This window comes from Rhinoderma darwinii, chromosome 1 (genome assembly GCF_050947455.1).
Source record: "Rhinoderma darwinii isolate aRhiDar2 chromosome 1, aRhiDar2.hap1, whole genome shotgun sequence".
Lineage (NCBI taxonomy): Eukaryota > Metazoa > Chordata > Amphibia > Anura > Rhinodermatidae > Rhinoderma > Rhinoderma darwinii.
In genome coordinates this window covers 639,550,059-639,575,702 of record NC_134687.1, presented here as the reverse complement: position 1 = coordinate 639,575,702, position 25,644 = coordinate 639,550,059, and the positions used below count along the sequence as shown (strand labels likewise).

At 43.6% G+C, this 25,644-nt stretch overlaps 1 protein-coding gene across 1 annotated transcript in view; it reads right to left on the bottom strand.

Annotated features, from left to right (window-relative positions):
- LOC142662841 (uncharacterized) overlaps positions 1-16,917 on the bottom strand; it is a 32,939-nt gene extending 16,022 nt beyond the window's left edge. The window contains exons 1-2 of the mRNA XM_075841097.1: positions 16,804-16,917; positions 4,272-4,369 (exon numbers count right to left, since the gene is read on the bottom strand). Of these exons, the coding sequence (XP_075697212.1) occupies positions 4,272-4,369; positions 16,804-16,888 (183 nt within the window). The 5' untranslated portion in view covers positions 16,889-16,917. The remainder of the gene's footprint in view (positions 1-4,271; positions 4,370-16,803) is intronic.
- Positions 16,918-25,644: the final 8,727 nt, after the last annotated feature.

Here is a 25,644-nt window from a genome sequence, read left to right as displayed (position 1 = left end):
TACCTCAGCAAATTAACAGCTAGAATGCCAAAGGTCTGCAATGCTGTAATTGCTGCAAATTGAGCATTCTTTGACGAAAGCAAAGTTTGAAGGAGAAAATTATTATTTCAAATAAAAATCATTATTTCTAACCTTGTCAATGTCTTGACTGTATTTTCTAGTCATTTTGCAACTCATTTGATAAATATAAGAGTGAGTTTTCATGGAAAACACAAAATTGTCTGGGTGACCCCAAACTTTTGAACGGTAGTGTATATGTAGTGAGCTTGGTTCTGGTGCTGTATATATGTAGTGAGCTTGGTTCTGGTGCTGTATATATGTAGTGAGCTTTGTTCTGGTGCTGTATATATGTAGTGAGCTTTGTTCTGGTGCTGTATATATGTAGTGAGCTTTGTTCTGGTGCTGTATATATGTAGTGAGCTTGGTTCTGGTGCTGTATATATGTAGTGAGCTTGGTTCTGGTGCTGTATATATGTAGTGAGCTTGGTTCTGGTGCTGTATATATGTAGTGAGCTTGGTTCTGGTGCTGTATATATGTAGTGAGCTTGGTTCTGGTGCTGTATATATGTAGTGAGCTTGCTTCTGGTGCTGTATATATGTAGTGAGCTTGCTTCTGGTGCTGTATATATGTAGTGAGCTTGCTTCTGGTGCTGTATATATGTAGTGAGCTTGCTTCTGGTGCTGTATATATGTACTGAGCTTGCTTCTGGTGCTGTATATATGTACTGAGCTTGCTTCTGGTGCTGTATATATGTACTGAGCTTGCTTCTGGTGCTGTATATATGTACTGAGCTTGCTTCTGGTGCTGTATATATGTACTGAGCTTGCTTCTGGTGCTGTATATATGTACTGAGCTTGCTTCTGGTGCTGTATATATGTACGGAGCTTTGCTCTGGTGCTGTATATATGTACGGAGCTTTGTTCTGGTGCTGTATATATGTACGGAGCTTGGTTCTGGTGCTGTATATATGTATTGAGCTTGGTTCTGGAGCCATATATATGTCAGAGCTTGCTTCTGGAGCTGTAATTATATAGAATATATTTATAACAACAAAATTGCAGGGCAGATGGAATGGTTCTCAGGGGTAGTTTTAAGCCCTTGAACCGCCACCATGCAGTAATACATGACCTGACAATATTTCCCTGTAGGTTTTTTTTCAGATGCAGCAAAAGCTATGAAATCAACTTTTACAACGGCGCACACTATATGCTACTCACTCATCAAAGGGTCATGGGGCAGTGCCGCTGTCCTGAAGAGTCACATAGTCCTGCCTCCAAACCCACCTTTCCATGCTTGATTGACATCCCTCTAGCTGTTATACATCACTACCAGTCTCCTCCAACTTTCTTGGATGCGCCATTGCCTTGTACTACTTGGGCATGGACCGTGCAGCGAGGTGTACTCTGCCCGGCTGCACCTCACATGCCAGTACAAGGCAGCGGCGCATCTGCAAGAGTTGGAGGAGGCTGCTAGTGATGTAGAATAGCCAGGGGGATGTCAATCAAAATCTGGGGGGCGCCATTTCAATTTGCGCCTCAGGCAGCAGAAAAGCTAGAAACGGCCCTGGGGGAGGGACAGCATTTGCAGGGGCAGGATAGGTCTAGCAGACGTGCATCACTATAGGCAGGTCTGCTAGTGGTAGAAGTTAGAAAACACCTCTCTGACAATGTACGCACTGCCAGAGAGGAACAGGAAAGCAGGGAGGTGTCCATGTGGTGAGGTGAGTGTGGTACTCGCCTCCTGCCCCAGTCAACTTTAAACTGATCGGCCGACGCTAGGGAGGGATTAATTATATTACAAGTGGGGGTCTATCTAACTCACTGCAGAGGACTCTATGTCGGGATAATAAAATCCCCCTTATAGAGCACTCAGCAGTCAGATGCTCACCCCCCCCCCCCCCCCCCCCTGCTGTATAATAAATACTGAGGGCTCTATGGGGGGATTACTCCCCCCTTCATAGAGTCCTCTGCAGTCACTTATATGGTCACTTATAATCCCCCCTTCCCATAGAGACCTCAGTAGCTACTAATATATTGCAAGAGGAGGTTGTCTGACTGCTGGGGGGTCTGAGCGACTAACTACTGAGGTCTCTATGGGAGGGATATGTCTCCGCCACAGAGACATCAGAGTCAGATACTCAAACCCCCCTATAGAGCTATTAGCAGTCAGTCAATCTGACCTCCCCATACAATATAATCTCCCCAATCCAGCCCACAGTAGTGATTTTACTACAAGGGGAGGGCTGTTTGACTACTTAACCCCTTAATGACCGCCGATACGTCTTTTTACGGCGGTCATTAGTGGGCTTTATTCTAGAGCGCCGCCAAACTACGTCGCTGCATTAGAATAAAGTAAACAGAGCAGGGAGCCGTGAAATCTCCCTGCTCTCAGCTGCCAGAAGCAGCTGAGGGCTGGGGGCGTCCCTGCTCTGCCGGGTGAGATCGATATTAGTATCGATCTCACCCGTTTAACCCTTCAGATGCGGTGCACAATAGCGAGCACCGCATCTGAATGGTTTTGGAGAGAGGGAGGGAGCTCCCTCTCATCTCACTGACACCCGGCGATAAAATCGCAGAGTGTCTGTGTCTTCTACGGCAGCCGGGGGTCTAATAAAGACCCCCAGGTCTGCCTGCAGCGAATGCCTGCTAGATCATGCCGCAGGCATGACCTAGCAGATGCCTGTCCGTTTTAAACGGACATGCAGTAATACACCGCAATACAAAAGTATTGCAGTGTATTATAATAGCGATCGGAGGATAGGGAAGTCCCCTAGTGGGACTAGTAAAAAAGTAAAAAAAGTTTAATAAAGTTAAATTTAAAAAAAAAGTGAAAAAAAAAATAATGAAAAACCCAGCTTTTCCCCTTACAAAATGCTTTACTATTAAAAAAAAACTACAATAAAGCAAAAAAGTTACACATATTTGGTATCGCCGCGTCCGTAACGACCCCGACTATAAAGCTGTTACATTATTTAACCCGCACTGTGAACGCCGTAAAAAATAAAATAAAAAACAATGGAAAAATTGCTGTTTTCTGTTAATCCTGACTTAAAAAAAAATGTGATAGAAAGTGATCAAAAAGTCGCATCTACTCTCAAATGGTACCAATAAAAACTGCAAGTCGTCCCGCAAAAAACAAGACCTTATACAGCTATGCCGACGCAAAAATAAAAAAGTTACAGCACTTCGAATGTGACAATGGAAAAATCTAAAAAATGGCTTGGACATTAGGGCCCAGAATGCCAGCAGGGGGAAGGGGTTAAAGGGGTTTTTCCAACAGGGACATTTATGACATATCCACAGGATATGTCATAAATGACAGATACATGTGGGTCCCACCTCTGGGACCTGCATTTATCTCTAGAACGGGGCCCCCTAAACCCCGTTCTGCTCTCGCTGCCTCCCTGCCACTTCCTGACTTCATGGTCGGGCGTTACAAAAACAGTGTAGCACGCTGAGCTACACTGTTTCCGTAAGTCCCATAGAACTGATTGGTAGTTAAGGAAACAGCGTAGCTCGCATGCTACGCTGCTTCCGTAACGGCCATTCACTACTATGAGAGTTACGGAAAGTCCATGAAGTCAGGAAGTGGCCAGGAGGCAGCGAGAGCAGAAAGAGGTAAAACAGGGTTTAAGGGGCCCGGTTCTAGAGATAGGTGCAGGTCCCAGAGGTGGGACTTGCATCTATCTGACAATATCCACGGGATGTCAAATGTCCCTCACTGGAAAACTCCTTTAAAGTGTAACTAAACTTCTAAAAAAAACTTTTGACATGTCATAGTGAAATGTCAGAGGTTTTGATCGGTGGGGGTCCACCGATTAAAAGTTCTGACATATCACTATGACATGCCAAAAGTTTTTTAAAAGTTTAGTTACACTTTAAATAGAGATGTGACAATTTTTTTTATTATTCTTTTTTTCTTTAATAAAACAGTGTATCAGTGTGTTTGGTGCAACTTTCTAAATACTTTTCATTAAAAATGACTTTTACTTTTTGAGATACAGCTACTTTATATCCTAAATACAGAGCAGCTGTACCTAGTGCTAAAACCTGTATCTGTCAGGACAGTGGCACTGACGGGTACAGGGTCAGCGGATTGGATTTCGTGTGAGGGGTAAGGAGGGGGCCCAAGTTGTGTCAACAGCCCAGGGCCCATGGTACACTTATTCCGCCTCTGCCTCAACCTTAATATTAATAAGATTTTCACCCTAAACAAACAAGGAAAAAAAATGTAAAAACTAACTTGGGTTCAATTACTTAGCGCCATCTACCTGATGATTCTCTGGGAAATTGTGATTTTCCTCTGGGCAGTCCTGGGAATACAGGGGACCGGGACATCTCGCTAGTGGATTTCTCCTACTGGATCCATCTGTAGGAAACACACAGTGACTGAATACATAACTACTGCATATTTGTCTAAATATCAGACACTTCTCTTAACACCTTCAATCATATGTTTATTTATCAGAGCCTAAAGGGCACGTCATGACAATTGTGGATACAGTTGAAAGTGGTCGGGCGCAGAGGACATTTATTAAAAGCTCCCTGACAAGCAAAATAAAAAAGTGCCCTGGAACATGCCAGCCCTGCTTATTAGGGGAATTCTAAATTTCAAGAGAGGGAACCCATAATGAAGACCCTCATCGCTTAGTCACACAAAGTACCTGTAGGAAGGAAAACAATTACTCCCAATTTTCTCTCCACAAGGGATGGGAACCCACTGAGATGTTGGAGAATGCTCTATGGTTTTAGAACATCAAGTTTTCTTTTACCTGGTGCGGTTATGAAGAATGGGGAAATAAAAATATATGATTACATTTTGTTAATTGGTTTTCATTGAGCCCGTGACCGCACCATGAGAGAGTTGCCTCCCTCCTGGACAGGAAACAGAAGCTCTATAAAGAGAGGGAACACCCCCATCCTCCTCTGTAGAAAGATTCATGGACTCATTAGGACAAATACTACTTGCAACCATTGCTTGGAGTGCTGCGATCATTTCGTCTTTGGTATATATATATATATATTCTTTTTTTTAAATGAAGACGAGCCACACTGTCCTCCTCAATATATACAATAATCAGCCATAACACTAAAACCACTGACTGGTGAAGTGAAGAACATTGATGATCTCGTCACAGTGGCACCTGTCAAAGAAGGAGATATTTGGCAGCAAATGAACAGCTTTTAAAGTTGATGTGTTGGAAACATGGGCAAGCATAAGAATCTGAGCGACTCAACAAGATCCAAATCGTGATGGCTAGGCAATTGAATTAGAGCAGGGTTGGGGAATGCCTGACCCACGGGATCATTTGGTCCGGCCCGACCTCACTCTGACCGACGCTGCATCCGTGAGTACGCCATACACACTCACATTTAGGAGCAGGAGAAGGGCGAACGGAGCAAAGTATCGCAGCGGCGGTCCGAGTGAGGTCGGTGCGTGCCGGGCCAAGAGCGGATCAGCCCTGTCACCTGACCTAAGAACAGGTGACCAGACTGGTCCACTCCCGACCGCGCTGGTCCCGCTTCCAACTGAATCTGCGTCCGCAGGACGCTCAACAGTTGCACCAGCATTCACTGTGCCGCGAGAGGCTCGGCGCAGGCTGGCGCGTTGTAGAGACGTCATCGCGCCTGTCTGTGCCGAGTCACTCACAGCACAGTGCAGAGGAGGAGACGGATCTCCTCCACCCGTCGTAGGAACGGGGATAGGTAAGTAATTATGTTATTATTTTTCTATTAGGTACATACACATGGGGGCATTATACTGGGTATGGGAGGGGGTGCTCATATGGTAGCTGCTGAGGGGCATTATAAAGGATGGGGCATTGTAGTGTATGGGGCAGCTATGGGGGGGGTCAGCAATGGAGGGCATTATACTGTATGGGGGCATTATACTGCACGGGGCAGCTATGGGGCATTATACTGTATCGGGAGGCTTTGGGTGGCAATATACTGTGGGGGCATTATACTGTGTGGGGAGCAGCTATGGGGGCATTATACGGTGTGGTGGATTATACTGTGGGGGCACTCATGGGATCTGTCGGGCAAGGCAGCTGGGCATAGGCGTGCGTAGGGGTCTGGTGGTGTTGGGGAGGGGTACCCAAGCTGAAATCTTGCATCCGTGCCCATGAGCCTTTAGCTACGCCCCAGTGGGCCGGCACAGTCCAGTCACCCAACGTGAGGTCAGGGGACTAGACTTGTCCACTCCTGTCACAGCATGCCCCGACCTCACTGACTGCCGCCGTTTCATTCCCTCCTGGTCTCCGTCTGCCCTACTCACTCACATTTAGGAGCGGACATGAGGTCAGGTGACCGGACTGGTCCACTCCCGGGCCGGCACAGTCCAGTCACTTTACCTCAAGTGAGTGACGTGGACTCAGGTGACTGGACTGGTCCACTCCTGTCACAACACACCCCGACCTCACTCTGACCGCAGCTGCCGCTGTGTTATTCCCTCCTTGGCACCGTCCGCGTGCCCTACTTTTCTCGAAATGAGGTCAGGTGAATTAAACGGGGCTTTTTTTCATCAAGGAAATTTATGATATATCCACAGGATGTCATAAATGTCCGATAGATGCGGGTCCCACCTCTGATAGAAGCGGGTCCCAGATCCATCTCAAGAACAGGGCCCCTAAACATCGTTCTACCTCTGTGTTGTGGCTGAAGCGTAACTTGCTGAGCTACCCTATTTCTATAAGTCCCATAGAACTGAATAGTAGTTACAGAAACCGTGTAACTCGCATGCTACGCTGCTTCCGTAACTGCCATTCACTACTATGGCAGTTATGGATACAGTGCAGCTCAGCGAGCTACGCTGTTTTCTTCTTCATGGTTGGAAATCCACCGGAACACAGAGCTAGAACAAGGTTTAGGGGGCCCCTGTTCTAGAGATAGGTGGGACCTGCATCTGACATTTATGACCTATCCTGTGGATAGCCAAAGAAGTAGTAGGACAACAGCACACGTCTTCAAATCATCAAAGTGGTTTTATTGTCAAGACATCCACAAACGACAAGCAACGTTTCGACCCATAGTGAGTGAAGGGTCTTTGTCTTTGTCAGACCCTTCACTCACTATGGGTCGAAACGTTGCTTGTCGTTTGTGGATGTCTTGACAATAAAACCACTTTGATGATTTGAAGACGTGTGCTGTTGTCCTACTACTTCTTTGGATATACATCGTGCTGGAGTGGGTTTGCCTGGCTTGACAGCGTGCACCGCACCATACTCGGGACTAGTGCTGCTTCAAAAATCTCCTCTATCCTGTGGATAGGTCATAAACGTCCCCGATGGGAAAACCCCTTTAAGTAAGTCAGAACAACTTACTGCTGGGAGTTCTGTCCAAAACGTAACATTGTTAAGAGTTGACTGAACTCCAGACTGACCGACGAAGTAGTAACATCATCAATCCCGGCTAACCTCACAAAAGAGGAGCAGTTCCAGCCATCACATTCGGGGTGAGTTAATTAAATGTTTGACCAAATATAGCAGGCTCATTTTTAAGTTGATAATTTTGTATGGCCTGCGAATGAGGTTCTAAATATCCAAATGGCCCTTGGCAGAATAAAAGGTTCCCCACCCCTGGGTTAGAGCATCTCCAAAATGGCAGGTCGTCCCTGGTATGCAGTGGTTAGTGCCTACCAAAAGTGGTTCAATGAAGGACAACCGGGGAAGTGGCGACAGGGTCATTGATGTGCTTGGGGAACAAAGGCTAGCCAGTCTGGTCTGATCCCACAGGAGATCTACTGTAGAACAAACTGTTGAAAACTTAATTCTGGCTATGATAGAAAGGTGTCAGAACACACAGAGCATCGCAATAGCATTTAAGGGTGCATCGCTGCGGACTAGTTAGTCAGAGTACCCATGCTGACACCTGTCCTTTGGCAAAAGCTTCTACAATGGGCATAGGAGCAACAGAACTGGACCATAAAGCAATGGAAAAAAGGTTGAATGATCTGATGAATAAAGTTAACTTTTACATCAAATGAACAGCCGGATGCATGTGCGTCGCTTTCATGAGGAAGATAGCACCAGAATGCATTATGGGAAGAACTACTGTAGAACAAATTTGAGAAACTTAATGCTGAAGGTAGAGTAGCTGGTGGCTGAGGCAGTGTGATATCTTTGGGCAGTGTTCTGCTGGGAAAACTTGGGTCCTGGCATTCACGTAGATGTTATTTTGAAACATACCACCTACCTAAACATGGTCATAGATCAAGTAAACACCTTCATTCAGCATTGCCAAATGGCAGTGGCCTCTTTCAGTAGGATAATGAGCCCCGCCACAGCGAAAAGACTATTCAGGAATGGTTTGAGGAACACGAGAGTTCAAAATATTCAGTGCTTAAAAGTGCTGAATTAATCTCCAAATTCACCAGCTTTTAATCGGATCGATCATTTGTGGGATGTGCTGGAAAAACAAGTCCGATTCATGAGAGCCGCACCTCACAACTTACAGGATCTGCTGCTAAGGTCTTGTGGCTGAGGGGTGTATATATATATATATATCAGACTCTGTGCAAACCAAGTTTGAGCCTTCCATCAGTTACACGTCCGGAACCCCCCCATGTATACTTTCCACGGAAGGCTGCAGTGTATCCCGCTGCACTATACAGCCCCTTTCCCCTTGCAGGCAGCGCTTCACTGAACAATACACGGTATAGTGAAACAAGGGTACTTTTACTTCCCATCAGGAACTATGTATAGTTCATAGAAGCAATGCTTGTCACGCTGTATGTACTGTACTAGTCCTTCTCAATGAATTAGAATATCAAAAAGTTAATTTACTTCAGTAATTAAATTCAAAAACTGAAACTCATATTCTATAGATTCATTACACACAGAGTGATCTATTCCCAGCATTTTTTTATTTTAATGTTGATGATTATGGCGAACAGTTAATGAAAACTCAAAATTTAGTGTCTCAGAAAATTAGAATATTATATAAGCCCAATTTCCAACATTATTTTTATTACCAAAACGTTAGCCTACTGAAATATATGTACAGTATATGCCCTCAATACTTGGTCAGGGCTCCTTTTGCATGAATTACTGCATCAATGCGGCGTGGCATGGAGGCGATCAGCCTGTGGCACTACGGAGGTGTTATGGAAGCCCAGGTTGCTTTGATAGCGGCCTTCAGCTCGTCTGCATTGTTGGGTCTGGTGTCTCATCTTCCTCTTGACAATACCCTATAGATCCTCTATGGGGTTTAGGTCAGAGGAGTTTGCTGGCCAATCAAGCGCAGTGATACTGTGGTTATTACACCAGGTATTGGTACTTTTGGCAGTGCGGGCAGGTGCCAAGTCCTGCTGGAAAATGAAATCAGCATCTCCATAAAGCTTGTCAGCAGAGGGAAGCATGAAGTGCTGGAAAATTTCCTGCTAGACGACTGTGTTGACTCTGGACTTGATATAACACGGTGGACCAACACCAGCAGATGACACGGCTCCCCAAACCATCACTGACTGTGGAAACTTCACACTGGACCACAAGCAACTTGGAGTGATGCCTCTCCAATCTTCCTCCAGACTCTGGGACCGAGATTTCTAAATTAAATGTAAAATTTACTTTCATCTGAAAACAGGACTTTGGACCACTGAGCAACAGTGTTGGTCCACTGTGTTATATCAAGTCCTGAGTCAACGCAGCACTTCATGCTTTCCACTGCGGACAAGCTTTATGGAGATGCTGGTTTCATTTTCCAGCGGGACTTGGCACCTGCCCACACTGCCAACATACCAATACCTGGTTTAATAACCACCGTATCACTGCGCTTGATTGGCCAGCAAACTCGCCTGACCTAAACCCCATAGAGAATCTATAGGGTATTGCCACGAGGAAGAGGAGACACCAGACCCAACAATGCAGGCAAGCTGAAGGCCGTTATCAATGCAACCTGGGCTTCCAGAACACCTCAGCAGTGCCACAGGGTGATCGCCTCCACGCCACATTGATGCAGTAATTCATGCAAAAGGAGCAGTGACCAAGTATTGAGGGCATATACTGTACATACTTTTCAGTAGGCCAACATTTCAGTATTAAAAATAATTTTTTTAATTGGGCATATATAATATTCAAATTTTCAGGTTTTTATAAACTGTTAGACATGATCTTCAACATTAAAAGAAAAAAATGCTGGAAATAGATCACTGTGTGTGATGAATCTATATAATATATGAGTTTCACTTTTTGAATAGAATTGAATTACTGAAATAAATCTTACTTTTTGATGATATTCTAATTCATTGAGAAGGACTAGTATTTTGTTCCCCTCTTGCTGCCGCCTCGTTCGGCTAGTATGTATTGTGCCCAGCTATGAGGTGCGGGCTGGAAGTGGGGAATGTTCTTGTCTGCGGTATGAGCACAGCTAGGTGGACATGACTAAGCATGAGCCGAGGGCATGATATATACTGCTGTGCTGGTGTTATGAGGAGGAGGGGGTCACAGCCACCATGCACACTGGAGGCTCTATTGTCTCTATTCTAGCGTAGGATATTCATGGAGCAACATCAGGTGAAGCCTATCCCTCTTCCGATCCTCTGAGGCAGAGATGCACAGTATTGCAGGGGTTGAGTTCATCCGGGGAAGATACAGTGATAACTGTTCAGTTACGTCACTGGAGCTTCTCTACGTATCCGTTTAACTGAGGCCTGTGATGGATGCCACCCGCCACCCACCACCCATAGGCTCATATTGTAAAAAAAAAAAAAAAAACAAAACACGTTTAGGGTATACATTTTTTTACTGGACTCCACAGGATGCTATAGTGTAGTCTACCATGCTATTCTATACCTTTTTTGCTGTATACGGACATATAGAATTTGGACCGAGGCCAAAAAGATAGCACAGTGAGATACTTCAGGTAATGGTTCAAGGTATGGCCACAAGATTTCTTAAAATACAAAAGATATTAAAATGATCTTATGGGACAGTAACAGATGTGTATCAACTACGAAACGTTTGGTGGTATATGTATACTGCAGATAATACAATATTGTTAGTAGATGAGAAGAATTTCTCTTTGTTGTTTACTAAACCTTTTTTATTTTTATTAAGAGTGAAAATCATAAGAGGGAAACGTAGGAGAACTTCACTATGGAATGGCCACTTTGTCTGAATTTTGAATAATTAAATTAACTTCAGAATTGTTATGAAATGTGGTGAGAAATCAAAATATTCTAATCCAAAAATCCAATGTTGGGCTGAGCTTTTGTTGGATAACATCCGTGTGTGGCTCTAACGCACTGAAGATAATGGGGCCACAATTTCTTGTTATCTTTAGTTTCAGACATCGATAATAGAGCAACAGTCACGTAAGATCATATGATTTAAGGTGCGTTCGCATATGTCAGGGCCTGTTCACATCAGCGTTGGCTTTCCGTTCTGGGGTTCCGTCAGAGGTTTCCGTCGGGTGAGCCCCGCAGTCAACTGTGCTATTGATTCCTTCACAAAAACGGAAACCTGTCGAAACGGTGACAAACGGAAACCATTAGCTAGGTTTCCGTCACCATTGAGATCAATGGTGATGCAAACAGAAGCTAAAGGTTTCCCTTTGTCTTTCCGTTGCGGGGTCCCACGACTGAAACCTCCAACGGAACCCCGAACGGAGAGCGAACGCTGATGTGAGCAGGCCCTCAGTTGTATCATCAGGTTTTTTTTTTTTGTCTCAGTGATTACAATTGATACAAAAAAGTATCAGTTGCCATCAGGCTTTTTCACGATTTTTACTACAAAACCATCAGTTGTCGTTAGTTGTCATCAGTTTTTACCATCCGTTTTTAAACATCAGTTTTTACCACAATGGTCCACCAAAAAGGCAGTCTAGGGTCTGAAAATGTGTCAATTTTATCAGAGTGGTGCATAGCTGTTGATAGATTGGATACATGATAGATTAGATACTTGTGTACCATGTCAGGGCTCTCCTTCTCTGCTCCGGCCTTGGCGTTACACTGAAGTCTGACACACACATTGTAATGTCACATGTGTCATTCAGTGCAGCGCCAATGCCGGCGTGAAGGGAGAGAGCCCAGAAGGCAGCTGCTGTCCACTGACCTCGGATCAGATCTTCGAAGCAGCCACTGGAGCCTGAAAAGACGCCAAACACTAGCCCTAACTTCAGGGAGTAGATAGTTTTTGGCGCCTTTACAGCTACCCAATACCACCCTGCATCTCCTACCCCCCCCCCCCCACACCACGCAGGGATTCACACAACAGTGTTCGGGTGTCGGCTGTTAATAACAGCCATCCAGATCAGTTTTTGACGTCCGTTTTGCATCCGTTCCGTGTTTTCAGTTTTTGACACATTTTTAAAAATAGATGAATTTTATGTGAAGATAATGAAACACTGCCCTCTGTAGATAATGCAGCAGTGCCTCTGTATATAGTGCCACATGCCCACTGTAAATAATACTGCAGCACCCTCTGTAGATAGTGCCACACTATCCCCTATATATGCCAGTTTCTCCTGTAGATGGCGCCACCGCTGTAGATGGCACCACACAGCACCACCGCTGTAGATGGCACCACACAGCACCACCGCTGTAGATGGCGCCACACAGCACCACCGCTGCAGATGGCGCCACCCCCACTGTATATAGTGCTACTCCCCCCTTCCCCTGTAGATACCACTGAAGCTGCCCCCACTGAAGCTCCCTCTAGCAGAGTAATCCCTGGCCAGAGAATTGCCGAAGCTGTGGCCGGGGATTCCCTCACAGAGGACCCCCTGACTCCACTGTCCATGAATGGACAGGGACGTCAGTGGCTACTCCTTAAGCGGAATCCCTGTTGCAGACTCTGGCCAGGGATTCCGCTCAATCAGTTGGCACGGACGTCACTGTCCATACATGGACAGTGTAGTCAGGGGGTCCTCCATGAGGGAATCCACGGGCCACAGGGTCGGCAATGCTCTTGCCAGGGATTCCTCTGCTAAAGAGAGCTTCAGGGCTCCCTCTAGCCTGTCAAGGGCTTCCGTGAGCACAGCGCTGTGCCCGGGGTATTCTTGGTGAGCAGAGGAGCTCCCACTGCTCCTCCGCTCTGAACTCATTCTGAAGCAGGGACCTGATCGTTCCCTGCTTCAGTATTTAGTTCAACTGTGTCTGCGTCCTGAGGACTCAAACAAAGTTGACAGCGGGACATTATATATATTATACATATATCTATATGCCAGTACATTAGCTTGTGTACAGATAGTACACAGGCAGTTGTTAGGACATACCTAAAGTGTCTCTGTCACCACATTATAAGTGCCCTTTCTTGTACATAATGTGATCGGCGCTGTAATGTAGATTGCAGCAGTGTTTTTTATTTAGAAATACGATCATTTTTGACGGAGTTATGACCTATATTCGATTTATGCTAATGAGTTTCTTAATGAACTGGGCGTGTTTTACTTTTTGGCCAAGTGGGTGTTGTGGAGAGAAGTGTATGGCGCTGACCAATCAGCGTCATACACTTCTCCCCATTAATTTACACTGCACAAAGCGATATACACCGCATTCCAAATTATTATGCAAATGTTATTTTTCGCTGATTTTCCTAAATAGTCGATGCAAATGACAGTCAGTATAATCTTCAAGCCATCAACCGTTGGAGTATAATGCGAATTTTATTGAACAAATCTCCTAATAACAGATTTTTTTTATTAGAAGTCAAAAAAACTCAAAATGCACGGTTTCAAATTATTATGCACAACAGAGATAAAAACATTTTAAAGGTTGTAAAGAGAGCTAAAATGGAAATTTGTTGAATTTGCAGCATCAGGAGGTCATATTTACAGAAATCAAAAGCTCTTTCAATAAAAAAAAAACTGAACAGGCCAATTTACATGTTAACATAGGACCCCTTCTTTGATATCACCTTCACAATTCTTGCATCCATTGAATTTGTGAGTATTTGGACAGTTTCTGCTTGAATATCTTTGCAGGATGTCAGCATAACCTCCCAGAGCTTCTGTTTTGATGTGAACTGCGTTCCACCCTCATAGATATTTTGCTTGAGCATGCTCCAAAGGTTCTCAATAGGGTTGAGGTCAGGGGAACATGGGGGCCACACCATGAGTTTCTCTCCTTTTATGCCCATAGCAGCCAATGACACAGAGGTATTCTTTGCAGCATGAGATGGTGCAGTCATGCATGAAGATAATTTTGCTACGGTTAGGCAAGGTTCTTCTTTTTGTACCACGGAAGAAAGTGGTCAATCATAAACTCTACGTACTTTGCAGATGTAATTTTCACACCGTCAGGGACCCTAAAGGGGCCCACCAGCTCTCTCCCCATGATTCCAGCCCAAAACATTACTCCGTCACCGCCTTGCTGACGTTGCAGCCTTGTTGGGACATGGTGGCCATTCACCAACCATCTACTACTCCATCCATCTGGACCATCCAGGGTTGCACGGCACTCATCGGTAAAAAACACGGTTTGAAAATTAGTCTTCATGTATTTCTGAGCCCACGGCAACCGTTTCTGCTTGTGAGCATTGTTTAGGGGTGGCCAAATAATAGCTTTATGCACACTTGCAAACCTCTGTATCCTACACCTTGAGGTTTGCGGGACTTGAGGCACCAGCGGCTTCAAATACCTGTTTGCTGCTTTGCAATAGCATTTTAGCAGCTGCTCTCCTAACCCTATTAATTTGTCTGGCAGAAACCTTCCTCTTTATGCCTTTATCTGAACGAACCCGTCTGTGCTCCGAATCAGCCACAAATCTTTTCACACTACGATGATGACGCTTAAGTTTTCTTGAAATTGCCAATGTTTTCATACCTTGTCCAATCTATTGCACTATTTCACGCTTTTCGGCAGCAGAGAGATCCTCTTTCTTTCCCATATTGCTTGAAACCTGTGGCCTGCTTAATAATGTGGAACGTCCTTCTTAAGTAGTTTTCCTTTGATTGGGCACACCTGGCAAACTAATTATCACAGGTGTCTGAGATTGATTACAATGATCGAAAGAGCCCTAAGACACAATACCATCCATGAGTTTCATTGAAAAACGATTAAATGTTTATGACACTTAAATCCAATGTGCATAATAATTTGGAAAACGGTGTAGCTATATCACAGCCACAAACACACTATAACGTTACTGCAGTGTCCTAACAATGAATATACATTATATTGCTATATCGCTATGTGCTGTGTAAATGAATGGGGAGAAGTGTATGATGTTGATTGGTCACCGATTGGTTAGCGTCATAGACTTCTCTGTACAACGCCCACTTGGCCAAAAAGTAAAACACGCCCAATTGTTCATTAAGAAACTCATTAGCATAAAGCCTATATACATCAAAAATGATACCCGTTTTTCTAAATAAAAAACACTGCTGTAATATACATTACAGCGCCGATCAGATTATGTACAATATAGGCCACTTATAATGTGGTGTCAGAGCCTCTTTAAGTGTGCCCTAACAACAGGAACTATGGTCAGACAGCCCTGGGGCCCTCCAATGGTCCCTGGGCTGTCTGACCATATATTGTATGTCCCCAGGTCCCTGTGACGTGATCCAAAGGGCATCCCCCTTCTCATTTTCTCCTTGAAGGCTGCTCTCAGCTTTTATCGCAGCATTCAGGAGAATAGCGGCAGAGATGAGAGGTTCCTCTGATCTCGGCCGTTAAGAGCAGGGCTGCGGCTGTGTAATACAGCCATTGCCCTGCTCCTGAGAATAAGTGCATGAGCGGTCAGCATGAGGCTTTGAGGCCCGCACTAAAGAGCGGCGGCGCAGGCACTGAAGGCAGAACATGGGGGTGTTTTGCAGTGCATCCGCCATACTCTGTCTTCAGTGATGGCACTCATTAGCGCAGCGCTGGTCGCATCACATCATGCTGACCACGCGTACACTTGTCATGACTCAGGAGCGGGGCAATGGCTGTATTACACAGCCGCAGCCCCGCTCTAACTACATTCATGTGTTACAATACTTAGCTGTGCGGCGGCACAGCTTCGTATCGAAATACATGAAATAACGGTATTGAACCATTTGAGGGTGCACGGTGTCGAAACAGTATCGAAGTTTCGATGCATCGTGCAACCCCAAATCTCCACTCACACAATATTCAACTTTTCTCTTTTTTTTTTTACTCACATGGCAGAGACCCCATTCTCCATAAAGTGGGAAATTTCTTCCTGCCCCCGGGAACGTTCAGACAGATCCCCGATCTACATTACTACCAGTAACCCTGTATATTGTGTCTTACAAGGAAGATAATTAACCCAGTCTTATATCTCTCCACACTTTAATTTTACCAAATCCTGTGAGAGCGGGTTCCATAACTTTACGGTTCGGACAGTGATGTGCGGCTTTAGGACTTTGTGATTAAATTGCACTTCCTTTAATCGTAAGCAGTGACCCCGTGTTCTCTGCTGGGTCAATGAAAAGAATTACATTGTTTTAAAGGGACATTTATATAAGAATATCGCCTCCCCCTCAGCCTTCTCTAGAGGAAATAAATTTAGTTTTGATGACCTTTCTTTATAACCATAATCTTCCATACCTCCTATTATACCCATAAGGAGAAATGGTTGAAGAAATTTCTGTAATTGTCCAACTCATCTGAATGTGGTTAGTAAAAAATCATGTATCTGCTGCAGAAAGAATCAAATTCAGATATATGGAAACTTTGACTACAAACCTGCAGCCTGAGGAAATTCCGTAGTACAGCACTGCAGCAAAGCAAGAAACGTGTGATCGGAGATCAGGAATCACGTGTATTTGTACTCCACATGACGGAATGAACATAGTATACACTGTACATGATAAAATTAACACTTCAACAAAAAAAAAAAAAAAAAACTATCTTCTTACCTTGTGATGTGTGTGGCCGGTAGTTCTCCATCATGACCTCCTCGTACAGATCCTTGTGTCCTTCTAGATACTCCCACTCCTCCATGGAGAAATAGACAGAGACATCCTGACATCTTATAGGAACCTGACACACACAATGATACGGTCATTACCCAGACACCTCCAGTGCTGTTACTGTAGAATTTCCCAGCATTCCCAGCAGTGTCACCTCTCCAGTCAGCAGCTCAGTCATCTTGTAGATCAGTTCTAAGATCTTCTTCTCATGTATCCGGGAGTGAGGGGGAGGCTCTGTGATGGGGCTCTGACTACTGCTCCATCCTCCTGACTCATGGGGATGGATGATCGGAGTCGTACAGTCACCCGATGTCTTCTTCACTATTGTGTACTCCTGTGTATGGAGAGAGACACTTAGAGAACTGAACACAGTATTCCCCCCTCAGTAGAAAGAGGGAGATTGTGACCCCGCTGTACAGAGCTATAGTGACCCCACATCTGTAATACTGGAGACCTCACCTACAAAAAGACATTGAGAAAATAGAACGAAGCCAAAACTAAAAAAGGAATAATAATGGGGGGGGAGGGGAGGGGACTGGACTAGATAGACCATGTGCTCTCCTCCTGACGTCATCTTCTATGTTTCTATATAGAGGTCATCCTGATCCTCCTGGTTCCTTGTCATTCTCATTGCTCTACAACATTACTATTGCTCCATTGGTGACATGACACATAACTGACCATATTGGCGGCTGATCTTCAGCTTTTCTGCTGTTGGCTTCTTGACGTCACTTGGAAGGTCTGGACGCTGTTATACAGGACACTGGATTCTTCCTATTACTTCCTATTACGTATTGTCCCTTCCCTATGTGTGACTTGTTCTATAATGTAGAAAAGTTTACCTCTCCGCTCAACAGGTAGATGATCTCCAAGGTGAAGTCTAATATTCTTCTGCTCATCTCATTCCGGTCCTTGTCCATACTTGGTGGGTCATTCAGGAGAAGGAACGTTGTGGAGGAGAAGATGAGAAAACTGGAGGAACTGGAGGATCTAGTACTGCAGACGTCTTTATGAAGAAAGGAGAAGATGGAAATCATACAGGGACAACATCATGTGTGACATACAGAACCTCACTTATTGATCATTGAGAGAAACATCTTCTCAGAGCCGTCACCACATGGAATAAAGGGGTATTCCCAACACGGACATTTCTCCCCAGGATATGCCAGAAATGTCTGATAGATGCGGCTCCATCTCTGGCCGTGCTCGGCTGTTTCTGGAACTCCTATACAAGTGAATGGAGAGAGTCGTGCACATGTGAGGTCACCTCTCCATTCATTCTCTACCTGGATGCAGTCATCACCTCACGAGGCGGGTCAGGGGACCCCCGTTCTCCACAGAGGTGGGACCCTGATATATCAGACATTTATGGTATATCTCTCAGGTGAGAAGAGTAAAATAAAGACATTTCCCCCCCAGACAATGAAGACCTGACTCCTGACAACCTGACACACGGCGGATACTGGGGAGATATTGCTGACATCTCACAAGACACGGTGCACACTATGCAGTGTTTTACATGAACAGAGGTTCTGCAGCAGCTGAGGTGACATTATATATAAAGGGAGCATGCAGTGTGATCTCTTATATTATAGCGCAGGTGGAGCGGAGCAGAGTGATACATTGTCTTTTGGGATAAGATTCAGTTTAAACTTGTATTTTAATCATTTAACCCCTTCCTGCACAGGACATTTACCGCTCAGGAGTTGCTCACATGCCGTAGGGCAGACCTGTCACCTGCTGCAAAGGCTGGAAACCTGAGAGCACTGCGATTACGGCAGTTCTACTACATCTAACTACTTAGATGCTGTGGTTAAGAGCGGCTGCAGAATCTAAGCTGTAAGAAAGAGGGGGTGGACCGCTCTGACAACTCATTGGCCCCTCGCGAGGTATGGATGGTTGTCATGGCAGCCAGGGGCGGGGGTAATGATGGTCTGTCATACTTCTGCTGCTATTTACCCCTTAATCCTAAAGGGTTTTTCCAGGGACACATTTTTGAACGAATACTCTATGTAAATATTTAATAAAGTTCCTAATATAGAGTCTGTATTAAATCTGAACGCTTTACTTCCTATTCTCCCTACCTCTGCCCTGCCGGAAGTTGATCATCATCAGTGTCTTTTTTTTCTCTAGAGACAGCCTCGTGCACGAGTGTTAGAATACACACAGTCCTGATACCTCACTGACCTACGTAACGACACAGGGCTGTTCTTTACCAATTATTCCACCCCCTCTGTCTAATGGCCCTCCCCACTAGTTCTCCCTTCCCCATTAGTTTATCCCGCCCACCTGCTTTATCTGAGGTGCGGTCACAGAATCCGGTGACAGCACCTCAGAGATCTAATGTGATCCCCATTTTTTATATATATATATATATATATATATATATATATATATATATATATATATATATATATATATATATGTGAAATGGGAAGAAGGGAAAAAAGGCTGGCACTGCTAAAACCGCACAATCGGAATGGGAGTATGGGAAATGGCTTTCTTTCTATTTGGATAATTGCAGGTAAGTTGCCACAGAGTTGCTTATCGAAAGTGTAGCACAACCAGCTAAATATATTGTAGAAGAATGATCGAGGCACTCACCAGAGCTGGCAAAACAATTTCTTTATTTCAAAAAGATCTCGGTCAGGATGTGGAATTCCCTACGGCCGTTTCACGTGTGTACACGCTTTCTCAAGGCCCTGGCGTCACTTCCTTCACCTGCCCTTTTATTTACAAATCAGTGCAAATTGTTACATAACAAGTGAAAGTTAAAAAAAAAAAGACAGGGAAATGCAGTTTATTTTTGTGATTCATGCATCGAATACATATAAGAGATTTATTCTATCCTTCGGTTACAGCCCAATGAGTGATGTTATTCGAACCAGCATCCGAAAAAATTGGCATCTAATTGACAACGACCCATTGCTCATGGAGGTCGCAATTAGGAAACCAATAGTATCCTTTCGTAGATGTAGAAATTAAAAAGACATATTGGTCAGGGGCCGTTTTTTCCCAAAAAGACAAGGGTAATGAGAATTGGCTGACAGCTAATAGTCCAAAGGGTAATCATAAATGTGGACAATGCAATTATTGCAATTCCATAATACGTACAAGGAACCTGAATTTAGGGGGCATTATGTTTGAAATTAATGGATTAATAACCTGTAGGACCCAATATGTTGTATATGCAGTGATCTGTAATTGTGGTAGATTTTATATAGGAAAAACTATACGACCTATGTACATAAGATTTCGTGAACATATACGATCACTAATTACATGCGAGGGATGCCCTAGGTTGATACAACACATGCAGGAGAAACATGAAAGTAACGCTCGATGTATGCGATTTGTGGGCATAGTTCACATTAAGCCATCGGTGTTAGGAGGAGACAGACACAAATCTCTATTGCAAAGAGAGGCAGAGATAATTTCTCAGTCAGGGGCGCTAGGACCGCTCGGTCTCAATGACCGGAACGATCTTAGTTCGTTCTTAACATGAACCTTGTTGTTTTTAGATAAAGTAATAAAATGTAATACTAAAGCATTGTCATTTTAAGAAGAATATGTATTTGATGCATGAATCACAAAAATAAACTGCATTTCCCTGTCTTTTTTAACTTTCACTTGTTATGTAACAATTTGCACTGATTTGTAAATAAAAGGGCAGGTGAAGGAAGTGACGCCAGGGCCTTGAGAAAGGGTGTACGCACGTGAAACGGCCGTAGGCAATTCCACATCCTGACCGAGATCTTTTTGAAATAAAGAAATTGTTTTGCCAGCTCTGGTGAGTGCCTCGATCATTCTTCTACAACCTATATATATGTACCCCATCATAACTAGATATAAAATGGTGCCGCTATTGAAGCAGCAACAAATAATGAACGGAGCGGACATTGAGGAAGCTGTGGACCAATAGCATGCCTTAAACCCAGGACTTCTGACGTATACCCGGGTTTGAGGCATCCTACTGGTCCAGTCTCCTCAATGCCAACCCTGTTGAATTCTTTGATTACGCCTCAGTGCCCGCCCCATTTTCCTCTCATTAATAAAACTACTCAGTGCTCGTGCGCTGCCCTGCACGAAAAAAAAAGTGTCCCAGGAAAACCCCTTTAATGACAATATACTGCAATACATTAGTATTACAGTCTATTGTACCAGCGATCTAATCTTCACTAGTTCACGTCCCCCAGGGGAGTAACATAATTTGTTAAAAATAGTTAAAAAGGGTTTTCACATCGGGGACATTTATGACACATCCACAGGAGATGTCATAAATGTCAAATAGATGCGGGTCCCACCTCTTGGGACCCGCACCCATTTCTAAAACGGGGCCCCTTAATCCCTGTTCTACCTTTCGGTGTGCCCGCTGACTCGTGATTTCTGTCCATATAAGAAAACCGCGTAGAACGCTTCCGTAAGTCCCATAGGGGAGAAATGGCCGAGTCTAATCCATGTGGTGACGGCTACTCAGTTTTCTCCTTAGATGGTGGGAAATCAAAAGCGTCAGCGGGAACACAAAGATAGAATGTGGATTAAGGGGCCCCGTTTTAGAGATAGGTGCGGGTCCCAGAAGTGGGACCCGCATCTGACATCTATAACATCTTGTAAATGTGTCAAATGTCCCGGACGTGAAAATCCTTTTAAAGCGTTTTATTATGTACAAAATATAAATAGATATATATATATATATATGTCAAATATATATCTCACACACGTACACACACACACACACATCCTTCTCAATGAATTGGAATATCAAAAAGTCAATTTATTTCAATTCAATAAGTAAAACTCGCATATTCTATAGATTCATTACACACAGAGTGATCTATTACCAGCATTTTCTCTTTTAATGTTGATAATTATGGGAACCGTTAATGAAAACCCCAAATTTAGTCTCAGAAAATTAGAATATTATATAAGCTCAATTTAAAAAAATATTTTTAAAGCCAAAATGTTGGCCTACTGAAAAGCATGTATAGTATATGCCCTCAATACTTGGTCGGGGCTCCTTTTGCATGAGTTACTGCATCAATGCAGCGTGACATGGAGGCGATCAGCCTGTGGCACTGCTGAGGTGTTATCAATGCGGCGTGGCATAGAGGTGATCAGCCTGTGGTACTGCTGAGGTGTTATGGAAGCCCAGGTTGCTTTGATATCGACCTTCAGCTCGTCTGCATTGTTGGGTCTGGTGTCTCATCTTGCTCTTGACAATAACCTGTATATTCTCTATGGGGTTTTGGTCACGCGAGTTTGCTGGCCAATCAAGCGCAGTGATACTGTGGTTATTAAACCAGGTATTGGTACTTTTGGCAGTGTGGGCAGGTGCCAAGTCCTGCTGGAAAATGAAATCAGCATCTCCATAAAACTGGTCAGCAGAGGGAAGCATGAAGTGCTGGAAAATTTCCTGGTGAACGGAAGCGTTGACTCGGTCCTCTGTTATATAAAGTCCAAACACCAGCAGATGACATGGCTCTCCAAACCATCACTGACTGTGGAAACTTCCCACTGGGCCGCAAGCAACTTGGATTGACACCTCTCCACTCTTCCTCCAGACTCTGGGACCGAGATTTCCAAATGAAATGCAAAATTTACTTTCATCTGAAAACCGGACTTTGGACCAATGAGTAACTGTGTTGGTCCACAGTGTTATATTAAGTCCAGAGTGGGCTTATATAATATTCTAATTTTCTGAGACACAAGATTTTGGGTTTTATTAACGGTTAGCCATAATTATCTGCATTAAAATAAAAAAATGCTGGAAATAGATCACACTGTGTGTAATGAATCTATATAATATATATGAGTTTAACTTATTGATTTGAATTACTGAAATAAATTTTTGATGATATTCTTATTTATTGAGAAGGACGTGTGTGTGTGTGTGTGTGTGTGTGTGTGTGTGTGTGTGTGTGTGTGTGTGTGTGTGTGTGTGTGTGTATATATATATATATATATATATATAAAAATAAATAAATACGTAGAAGAAATCCCACAGAACTCAAATGTCAACAAAAGCTGCAACGTTTCAGTCCTGCTACAGGACATTTTTCAAGCATGGTGATACAACAATATGTGAAGCACATATAGCGTGTCTCATTAACATAATGGGAAATAATATAAGCAAAGTTTAATCAGATATTGCACATATACATATGACAACAAATAAACATCAAGAACAATCTAATATCGTGTCAGTGATAAAAATGACAGTGTAATCCATACAAACATTAAAACAAGCCTATATAAGCTTGATTAGTACTAGATTGAAAATACAACAATGTGTGTAGAGGTAGGGAACATAAGGCCACGCACCAATCCGGCAAAATATATGTCAATCTGTCGTTTAGAGTCTACACCCAAAAACAATGGAGTGTCAGGCAACTCGGCGTTCTCCATGTAATACGGCGCTTGCTCGAATATTCAAGCCGGAAGTATAATGTTGCGGAGCAACCAAGTGAAGGAGCAACGCTGAAACGCACGATACAAGCCCATTTGGCATCGCAGTGCGCAAACCAATGTGTGGAAACGGCACAGGGCAATGCAAACACTGTCATATTCCCAATGTCCGTCTGATTGTCAACTGTAAAAGAACGTGTAATAAAGATATAGAAAGGAGGATAGGCTCTTTAGTCATTCAGGCTTTTGAAGAAGGGGTTATTGATCTTGCTCTTAAAAAATGTCTTATCTTTGAACATCCCAAAACTCCTTATTTATATCGATTACCTAAGATTCACAAATGTTTGACCAATCCCCCGGGTCGCCCGATTGTATCGGGCAGAGGTTCGTTATTGAAAAACATTTCTATTTTTATTTACAGGGCACTTAGGGATTTTGCTATCAACACCAGGTCTTACATTAGGGACACTTCAGACTTCAGTAAATTAAAACATGTGACACCACCTCAGGGATCAATTCTTGTGTCCTTTGATGTCGTGTCACTTTATACCTCCATCAATCATCATAGGGGCATTGAAGCTGTTAAACGTGGACTATTGACATCTGATTATAGTGCACCATGTTGTGAACTGATTGTTTCTCTGCTTGAACTCATTTTGACTTCGAATTACTTTTCATTTGATGATCAATTCTATTTGCAACAAAGGGGAATGGCCATGGGGTCAAACATGGCCCCCACCTATGCCAACATCTTTGTTGACATGATGGAGGAGATGTCAATCTATGTATCCCACCACTTCTCATGTTTTGAGGTGGTGGCGATATATAGATGACATCTTCCTCATCTGGACTGACACGGAGGAAGCTCTATTTGAGTTCCACACTTTTTTTTCAACAGATTGATTCTGACATTCAATTCACCATCACTTTTTCCTCAACTAATATCCAATTTTTGGATGTTTCTGTAGATATTAGAAATTAAATTTTTCAAACTATTCTTTACACGAAACAGACTGATCGGAACACACTACGCAGATTCGAGAGTTGCCAATCGAAGAGAATGATTAGTTCGCTTCCACAGTCAGATGCTCAGAGCAAGACGCATAGTGGATGATGATTCCAACCTTGACCAGACCCTAGAACAAATGGTTATTCATTTTGGCCACAGGGGTTATCCAAAACGTGTTGCATAAACCCAGAGTTAATTAAGGTTACCCTAAGAGATAGTCTCTTGGTTTACTCAAAAAAAAATCTAAATCTCAGAATCGTATTCTATTTGTATCGACTTACATTGATTTGAGTGGGGAGGTGTCCAAAATAATAGGCATTGGGGCATTATCAAAAATAGCTATAAACATATTGGGGTATTTAATAAACACACCCCTTATGTCATTTAGACACCCACAGAACTCGCGAGACAAAGTTGAAAATAATCAGGTTGGCAAAACACAAAAAAAAAAAAAAAAAGAAAAAAAGGAGGTCAAACACTATTGAGACCCAGAAAAATGGGCAATTTCCCTTGTCTTCATTGCGTCAATTGTTGGTTTATGTGTAAGGGGAATGTTTTTATACAATACAAAATGAAACTATTTCTCACATTCGACTCTGAATGGGTGGTATATGTGCTTTGGTGTCCTTGTTCGCTCCTTTATGTAGGTGAGACTACCTGTGATTTTAAGACCCGGTTGAATAACCACAGGCACTCTATTCACAAGAAGAGAATTGATCTACCAGTGGCTAAACATTTCTCCGATTTGGGACACCCAGAGATCTCAAGTTTACTTGAGCACATTCCTGCTCCTGAGAAGGATAGGCACATGTTATTGCATAGATGCATGCTCAAGTGGATTTTTGTACTAAATATCCGGTCCAGAAACGGTCCCCTCCATACAGCTCTGCCCTAATCTTCTTATACCTCCCCATACGTAATCTCCAGTCCTCATAAGACCATCTTTGCTCTCCTTTTATCTGTTCCTCACATCATTGTCTAGAAGCTTTCTCACGTGCATCCCACATAATCTGGAACTCTTTAACCCAACACATCAGATCTCTCCCACCATCCAAACCTTCACTAGTAACCTGATCACCCCCTCTTCAGAAAAGGTTACATCCCGAAATAACCAGCTGCCACTACTCCACCGGATGACCGGCTTCTACCCTCACCTACTGTCTCTTTCTCTTGTAGAGTGCAGTCTATGCGGGCAGGGTCTCTCCTTCTGTATCAGTCTGCCATCCATTAATGTTTATTGTCTCTTGTTATGTAAACCCCTTGAACACGCAGCCAATTTTCATTTTCCTCCCTTCTTCCAAAAACCTTAACTTTTCTATTTTTCCAATGACATAGCCATATGAGAACATGTCAATTGTGGCACGTGATGTAGT